At 40.5% G+C, this 9,233-nt stretch overlaps 1 protein-coding gene across 1 annotated transcript in view; it reads right to left on the bottom strand.

The window, feature by feature from the left end:
* The window catches only part of rps6ka3b (ribosomal protein S6 kinase, polypeptide 3b), a 69,252-nt gene extending 60,602 nt beyond the window's left edge, over window positions 1-8,650 (bottom strand). Inside the window, exons 1-2 of the mRNA XM_039790589.1 lie at window positions 8,151-8,650; window positions 27-86 (exon numbers count right to left, since the gene is read on the bottom strand). Coding sequence (XP_039646523.1) covers window positions 27-86; window positions 8,151-8,213 — 123 coding nt within the window. The 5' untranslated portion in view covers window positions 8,214-8,650. The remainder of the gene's footprint in view (window positions 1-26; window positions 87-8,150) is intronic.
* Window positions 8,651-9,233: the final 583 nt, after the last annotated feature.

Genomic DNA, 9,233 nt, shown 5'->3' on the forward strand with positions numbered 1-9,233 from the left:
CCGAGAACATGAGGCGGAGCACTTACGGTGATGGCGGGCATCTGGTCGTCTTCGCCCACTGAGTCCTCGGGATCGTGATGCACGTCCTGTAATGGCACACACAAAGAGACGTGACACATTAACACACACACCTGATCCGCCGCGATGACATGACAATAAGCTCTTGTTCAAACACGTTCACCTCCACGTGCCTGCAAATACTCACCGTGCAGGCTTCTCTCAGACAGATCATTCATCGGAGAAGATTTTTGTGACTCTTATCTTGGTTGTAAAACATGCATTTGCACGATTTTGACGAAATGTGATATCGATATTAGTTTCGATATTTTTAAACAGTTATGGGAAAACGCATCAAAATAGATTCGTAATAGGAGAACTCCCAATAGCAAGGAAATGGGAGCGAGAGCTGAGCCCTGAGGGGAACGCAATTAAATGGGAGACAGTTTTAGTCTTAGGACATACTGGACTCCTCAGAAGAGATACGTCTCTAAAGTCATCCCTACTCCCTGTTGCACGTTCTGCCAACCTGAACAAACTGGAACTTTCCTGCACGAGGTCTGGGAGTGTGAACAGGTGCATGAGTTCGGGAATAAAACAACATCAGTAATATCTGATGTGATAGGATGTCGAATTCCTACTGACCCGATTGTTTTGTTACTTAATGACGACTCTAAATTACACCTGCTTGGGAGACAGAAGAAAATTTGGCTAGCCGGCTCGACAGCAACCAAGAAAATGTCTTCTCCCACTCGCTTTGTATAAAACAGTGGCTGGCGTACTTTCTAGACATTGTTATGCTTGAGCTCTCCACAGCAAGGATTAACAAAGCCAAGTCATCCACTATAGACCTGTGGAAAAGCACAGCAGCACAGGTATCAGTCCTAATGACCTCAGCATCACAAGAACTAGAGGAGAGGGACTAGGAAAGGTGGGATCTCTGTTTTTGCTTATTTGTCTGTTTATGTTTTCCTTCGAGACCGCAGAGGGTGGGGGGTGGGAGAGGGTTTTTGTTCACGTTCAGTTGTGTTTGTCTGTTCAAAAATATAAAAATAATAAAAAAAATTATCTAAAAACACAAGGTTTATTTCAACTGACAGTCATATTGGACTGGTCCAACACGAATACATAAATCAATAAGGACCATGTCTACAGAACAGGACATGGTTCTACTGGTTGGACAGTATAAAATAAATAAATAAAGAGAACAGGACACAACTTTTCTTTCTCTTCTCGGATTCGTTCCGTTTTATTGTCTCTATCTATTTCTTCACTCACACTGTCACTCTGTCCAAATATGCACACACGTGGTACGCTCCGTAGGGTTTGTCACGCTGACGTGCACTAACATGTGCAAGCAGCACGCTAACTGGCCAATGAAATGACGATCATTACAGCGTTTCAAGCGGGCTCTACATCAAACACAACTAAGCCCCACAGCCAACGCACGGGACGCAGCGCTCCACAAAATAAACGGAGAATATCGCGTACTTATAGAGAGCCGAAGTCCCGCCCTTCTACTTCCGGTCCGTGGGACCTTATCTTTCGAAAAAATATGAACGAGGGTCAATGGAGAGATAATAATTATTTTTTGATCCCGTTTGAATTGAGCCATGGATTACAAATATGATGTTCGTCAATTTAAAACATTATTTTTCAACCGAAGAAAGTCTCCGTTTATTGTTAAACTGTTGAAGTATAAGACTGTGAAAATACGTAATTAGAAAGACTACAAACTTCATGGATGACGTCCCGCTGAAGCTACGATGTCTGTGTGTATCGTACCGGGGATGTAACGTTACACTAATGAGCAGAGGATCTCGCTTGTTCTTTTGCTAATCTGCTGAAAACACTTGACTGGATAAAACACAGCAGTTAAGATAACGTTACATGTGTTGTGGAACAGAGCTAAGCTAGCTAGCTAGCGAGCGCGCCATCATCGCTAGGTGAGGTAGATTGTGTGAGACGGGAGATGTAGTCCACTGAGTGGTTTCACACTAAACTAAGCGGTACTACGACAAACCTACGGCTAACTGAGACTTTCTTCGGTTGAAAAATTATCTTTTAAATTGACGAACATCATATTTGTAATCCATGGCTCAATTCAAACGGGATCAAAAAATAATTTGCCTCTACCCGTTCACTACCGTTCATATTTTTTCTGACTTAAGGTCCCATGAGGTCCACCGGAAGGGGCGGGACTTCGGCTCTCTATCGCGACACGTTCGATGTAATATTGCTCAACGTGGTACGCGATAACGCCATTGGGTCGATGTATCATGCACCCCTACTTCCGAGCACTCAGAGGTGAAGCGCGCCGCTCAGTGAGTAGGCGTCTTTTATTTTGAAAGCCTCTCATCATCTCCCTCCTGCGCCCTGTGACGGAGGAATCCGCCAGAGTTCAAATATTTATTTTATTTGTAAAAGTCCCCAGACGGTCACAGCGTGAGGCTTATCAGCAGAGTCGGACCGCTTCTGGCTCATCTAGCTCGGTTTAAAAAAAGGAAGAACAAAAACAAAGAAATGAATTAGCATTATGTAAGGCAGATTAGCGGCCGGTCTGCCATACCTGCTGGAACAGCAGCTGTGATTCAGACACTGATAGCACTGATACTACGGCCTGACAAAAACAATAATAACAATGAAAGCGATTGTGGTGATCGTGCAGCGCCGGGAGGATAAGCCTGAAAACTGCACAGCGGTGGGGGGGGGGGGGAGATGGATGACAGACAGGACGAGCTCTGGATTTTGATTAGAAAGAGGGGGAAAGATGCAGAGAGGGAAGGTGACAGAGAGGACAGGGTTGGAGCTGGAGGGGAAGAGGAGGACAAGCTCTGTTTATTCTCCAAGTAAAGGACTTTTCCTGGATAGAAACTGTGCAGACTGTCTCTGATGACACTGTGAGTCCCCGTCATACCCAGACGCACTTTTAAAATTGTTTAAAGATAATAGTAATAATAATGCTCCAACTTTTGGAACCACAGTTCCCATAATATGGGAGCTTTGAGATTTGACATATAGCCAATTAGTTACTTTTTTTAGCATATTTTTTTGCCAAATAAGCAACATTGTTCATATTACAAAGCCATATTTATTGAGCTCTTATAAGGTAACTCCTAATACACTGCACACATTTATATTTCATTTATATTACTCTAAACCACCTGTTGTTAACCAACTGTACACTACGGTAGAGCTGGGCGATATATATCGATATTATATCGATATATCGTGATATGAGACTAGATATCGGATTTTGGATATCGTAATATCGTAATATGGTATAAGTGTTGTCTTTTCCTGGTTTTAAAGGCTGCATTAAAGTCAAGTGATGTATTTTTCTGAACACACCAGTAGGTCTGTGCTCGATTGAAGAACTTCTTAGTCGACTAACACAGTATTCAATTGTATCGACTAATCGATTGGTTGATTTAATCGACAGATCTGTAAATCTGAGTTTCTCCGAAAAGAGTCATGCAAAAGCACCACTTTAATTCTTGTGTTTACCAGAGATGTGCTCATACGTTTCTTGGAAATAAGTAATTCAGCATGAAAAAAAGCATCAAACATGACTAATCGACTAAAGAAATCTAAGTTGACTAAGACCAAAACGACCGATTAGTCGACTAATCGGCTGAGAGGGAGCAGCCCTACACACCAGACTGTTCTAGCTGTTCTATTATTTGCCTTTACCCAATTAGTCATTATATCCACATTACTGATGATTATTTATCAAAAAATATCACTGTGTAAATATTTTGTGAAAGCACCAATAGTCAACACTACAATATCGTTGCAGTATCGATATCGAGGTATTTGGTCAAAAATATCGTGATATTTGATTTTCTCCATATCGCCCAGCCCTACACTACGGTCTACACTGCACTATAGTTCTTGTCCTGTCTATACTTTGTATATCACATTGCACTTTTCTGCTTTTTTTTGCACTTCTGTTTGGACGTAAACTGCATTTCGTTGTCTTGTACCGCAACTCTGCACAATGACAATAAAGTTGAATCTAATCTAAAAAAAAAAATTAGTATGCTGTATGCTGAATGAGCCATTAGCAGCTCTTTCTTGCAGTGTACCTATAGATGTACAGACAAATATAACTAGATTGCTGTGATACTGAAGAAAACTTAAATATGTGATGAGGCAACTATCAGGCAAGTTCCGGAGGTTTAAGAAGTGTCTTTTTTATCTATGATTTTTAATCACATTTCTAAACTTTTATCTCGATGGACCTCAGGGATAGGATAGGCAAAAATAAGCCTTGGCTTCAGCCTATTCCTTTTTCGGTTAGATACGGTGGCAAATTGTGGTAAATAACTGTTTCTTTCATGTATTTCTTTTTGTTTTAAGATATTTTTTTGGGGCTATTTATGGCCTTTAATCAACAGGATAGCTTGAAGACAGGAAAGGGAAGAGAGAGGTCGGATTTGAACCAAGGCCTCAGCCTACGTGGGGCGGAGGCTCTACTGGGTGCGCTAGAGGTCGCCCCTTCTTTCGTGTACCGAAATACAATTATTCATCACGATCTTCTTCATCATCACCATATATCAATACGCAAAACATTCTGCAGAGCTTGCAAACTTGGTCCACAAACACAGCTCATCCCAGCTCAAGAGAAGTGACGCTGCTATAGCGAGGGAGGACTCGTCCGTGGCCAGATGTTGAGGGTTGAGGGATGCAGAATGTGTAAAATGTCAAATTTGTGGAAATCGAGATATTAAATATACATAAAAGGTTCTTTTAATAATGTGAAAAGTAATGTACTGCCTTTTGTAGCGGTTTCTTTTTGTCAGCGTAGGTTTGTACCTGTTGATTCTTTATTGTGTATGACATTAAGTCCTGTGTGTATAGAACAGAGGATTACTCGTGGGATATCAACTAATATAGTTTCCCATGTTAAACTCAGAGAATACTTTTCTTATTAATGCAGTATGTAACGTGGATGTAACTTCATCTTTAAGAATCAAATCCAATCGAACTCGAGGATTAAAATTGGGAGAATTGGGGCGCCCAGATAGCTCAGTTGGTAGAGCGGGCGCACATATATAGAGGTTTACTCCTCGACTTTGCTGCATGTTGTTCACCCTCTCTCCCCCCTTTCATGTCTTAAGCTGTCCTGTCGAATAAAGGCCTAAAAATACCCCAAAAAATAATCTTAAAAAAAAGTCAGAGGATTATCCAGAGTAACCAGAAATTGGTTTCTCGAAAGAGACTTTGTTGTAATTTCTCTGAACTGGAGCTGCAACTTACAATCAGGTTCACTATCGATTCATGTGTCGCATAGTTGGTAAATCGAATAATCGTTTGGTCTATTAAAAAAATAATAGATATTATAGAATAGTTTTTTAAAAATATTTTCTGACATTTTATAGACAAAACAACTAATGGATTCATTGAGAAAGAAAATAATTATTAGTTGCGGCCCTAAACGATATTTTTATCCAGCTTTTCTGATGCACTTTCTTCGTATAGTAAGAAAATATTTAAGCCGGCAGAGTGCGCATTCATAGCTGCAGCCATCTTGACCTACACTCATCTTTGTTTTAAGTGCAGCCCCTCTCTGCTCTGTGTGTGTGTGTGTGTGTGTGTGTGTGTGTGTGTGTGTGTGTGTGTGTGTGTGTGTGTGTGTGTGTGTGTGTGTGTGTGTGTGTGTGCGCTCTTGTCTCCAGGGCAAAAATCCTACAGAAGCATCTCTTCTTTATTTCACAACTTCACCACTCACTCCTTTGTGTGTGTGTGTGTGTGTGTGTGTGTGTGCGTGCTTGTGTGTGTTGTTTTGTGTCCTGTGGTGGCCTACATAAAAATACAAAGCCGGTACGACAGCCTACGACACTTCGCCGCTGCACGCCGAGAGGCTCAAAGAGTTGTCACGCACGGGTTCAAAGGTCAGCTTCGCCGCGTTCGAGCATCAGCCCCGTTCCTGTCTGGTTGAAAGTGAGGTGAGAAGAAGGAGGCCCGGGTGGAGAAAGCCGCGAGCAGGCACGAGCACGTTAGGGAGGCCAGACAGAATAACAGAAGTGACTCAGTGCATTCTTTGCTCAACGTTTGAGCACCAATCGCATTTGATTATTCACAATCTGCCTCCAGAGTGACACGCAGCTATTTCTCCATTCAGCCGTTGTGACACCTCATACAGGAAGTGGACACACACACGCACACACGCGCACACGCGCACACACACACACACACACACACACACACACACACACACACAGACCTAAGCTCTTCCTCAATCATGCAGTCACAGTAGCACCGCCTCCCGCTCTTTATCAAGATTCAAAAACTCGTAGGAAGGAAGAACTGGAAAGAAAACAACAAAAAAACAACAACACAGGAGCTGTTTTGTTTCAATCTTGCGTCTCAGTTTTGGAGACAAAGCTCCTTGTTTTTTTTTTGTTTTTTTTTAGAACAATGACACACTTCAACTTTGCCTGTTTTTTGGTTTTACCCCAAGAAATTAAAATCCTCAGATCGAAATATCAAAACCACTACAAAAAGGATGTCACACACTTGTCTGCTTTATTCTGAACATCCCCACAGAGTGACGGGTAGTGATTTGTGACACGCTCAGTAGTCATTTTAGAGGTTTCCTGTTAACATATGGCATCATTTCATGCCCCGTTTGTGCTCTGAGGAAGCATTTGCATAACCCAATAATAACCTTTTTGTCACGTTATTGTAGAGCTCAAGCATAAAGGGATCGATATAAAACTATGACGGGTAATCGACGAATGATTTCAGTCATATTTCTTGCAAAAAAATATCGAATTCACTCCTAAATTTTTATAATTTTAAATGGATTTGCTGCTTTTTTTTGTCTTATATTATATTAATATTTGGGGTCTTTTAGACTGTTGTTCAGAGAAAATAAAACAAGCCATTTAAAGACGTCAGCTTAGGCTTTCGGAAATTGTGACAAGAATGTTTCACGATTTTTTGATAATTTAGAGACTACAAGATTCATAGATTAAAAGAAAAAGTATTACATTTGTGGTTAATACTTCTATATAGGAGTATTACAGCATGTTTTTGTGCTCAGGGTGATGCTTTATAGTGTATTTTGATCTAATTCATTAATTTGGCGTTCCTATAAGCGCTTTAAGTGTATTTTATATACGTTGTTGTTAAATATTGGACCTTTGAGGCAAGAATAATTATACAATAGTGACTTTAATGTGTATTATAATCTAATTTGGCATCCCTATAGGAGCTTTAAGAGTAGAATAATTATCTAATAGTGACTTTAATGTGTATTATAATCTAATTTGGCGTCCCTATAGGAGCTTTAAGAGTAGAATAATTATACAATAGTGACTTTAATGTGTATTATAATCTAATTTGGCATCCCTATAGGAGCTTTAAGAGTAGAATAATGATCTAATAGTGACTTTAATGTGTATTATAATCTAATTTGGCATCCCTATAGGAGCTTTAAGAGTAGAATAATTATCTAATAGCGACTTTAATGTGTATTATAATCTAATTTGGCATCCCTATAGGAGCTTTAAGGGTAGAATAATTATCTAATAGCGACTTTAATGTGTATTATAATCTAATTTGGCGTCCCTATAGGAGCTTTAAGAGTAGAATAATTATCTAATAGCGACTTTAATGTGTATTATAATCTAATTTGGCGTCCCTATAGGAGCTTTAAGAGTAGAATAATTATACAATAGTGACTTTAATGTGTATTATAATCTAATTTGGCATCCCTATAGGAGCTTTAAGAGTTGGCATCCCTATAGGAGCTTTAAGAGTAGAATAATTATCTAATTGTGACTTTAATGTGTATAATAATCTAATTTGGCATCCCTATAGGAGCTTTAAGAGTAGAATAATTATCTAATAGTGACTTTAATGTGTATTATAATCTAATTTGGTGTCCGTATAGGAGCTTTAAGAGTAGAATAATTATCTAATAGTGAGTTTAAGGTGAATTATTGTGTTGTGTTAGTGTATTTTATATCATGTGTTGTCCCATATTGCAGCTTTACAGGTTGAGTAATGATCGAACAGTGACTTTAAGGTGCATTATGGTGCTTTAAATGACATCCTGTGTGTGTGGTGTATTCCTGCATTACCTGTCTACTACAACTGTCAGGCAGTTTGACAAGAGGACAAATGTTTAAATGATGTCTCACCTCTGCAGCTGTCCCCCCCAGAGGCATCTTCTGCCAGGGATCCGCCAACTGAGCCAGAGGCATCTTCTCCTTTATTTATTTGCTTCTACTTTTATTTCTTCTTCTTTTTTTAACTCCTCTTCTTCTGCCCCAGGTTCGTCGTCCCTCCCTCGGTCGACACTTTCAGTCCACCCGGCTTCTCCCTTCCTTCCCCTCTTTCTTTTTTCTTTTCTTCTTTTTTTAATGAAATGTGTCTGAGCTAGTGCCGTTTCTGTTCCCTCCGCCGTCAGCTCTCCTGTGGAACCGAACCGCCCAACCACCGAACGTTCGAGCAGAGCCGAGCCGTGCGAACACCTTCTAATTCCGGATCTGCTGCGGCGCTGAGACCGCCCCTTCCTCCGGGGAGACACACATGAGAAAAAGGCAGCGAGGAGGGAGGAGGACGCCCTTTTTCGGAAAATGATTGACTCAAAAAACACACACACACACACACACACACATACACACACACACACAGTTCTCTCTCTCTCTCTCTCTCTCTCTCTCTCTCTCTCTCTCTCTCACTTCCGTTGTTTCCCAATATGGCGGCCGGTGTCGGCTTACCTGTCCGTCAGACCGCTGCGTCACGCCTGCGTCACGTCAGGAGGCGGGGCTTCCTGGGCAGAAAAAAGGAACGTAAACTCTACTTTGGCTTATTATTGTTATTATCATTATTATGATATATAACAAGATCCATGACGTGGGTCATAATTCTGACGCAATTCTGACGATGAAATGTATGTAATGAATTCAAAACACAAAGTAGCTAAATGCAATATCCACAAATCAAAATATTCATTAAAATCTGTCATTAAAAGTCTGCTCTGTGTGGTGGAATGTAACTAATCACAGTACCTTACATGGATTTCACATTCAAAAATAGACTCTTAAATAGAGTCTTTTAAAGTTGGTAACCCTACCTGAACTATAGGCCTACATAGAGCAGTGGTTCCCAAAGTGGGGTCCAGGGACCCCCAGGGGTCCTTGATGGAGGTTCCAGGGGGTCTCCAACACAAATAATAATTATAATTCAATCTTTAAGTAACATAATGACAGAATGTATGA

The sequence above is a fragment of the Perca fluviatilis genome, chromosome 22 (genome assembly GCF_010015445.1).
Source record: "Perca fluviatilis chromosome 22, GENO_Pfluv_1.0, whole genome shotgun sequence".
Lineage (NCBI taxonomy): Eukaryota > Metazoa > Chordata > Actinopteri > Perciformes > Percidae > Perca > Perca fluviatilis.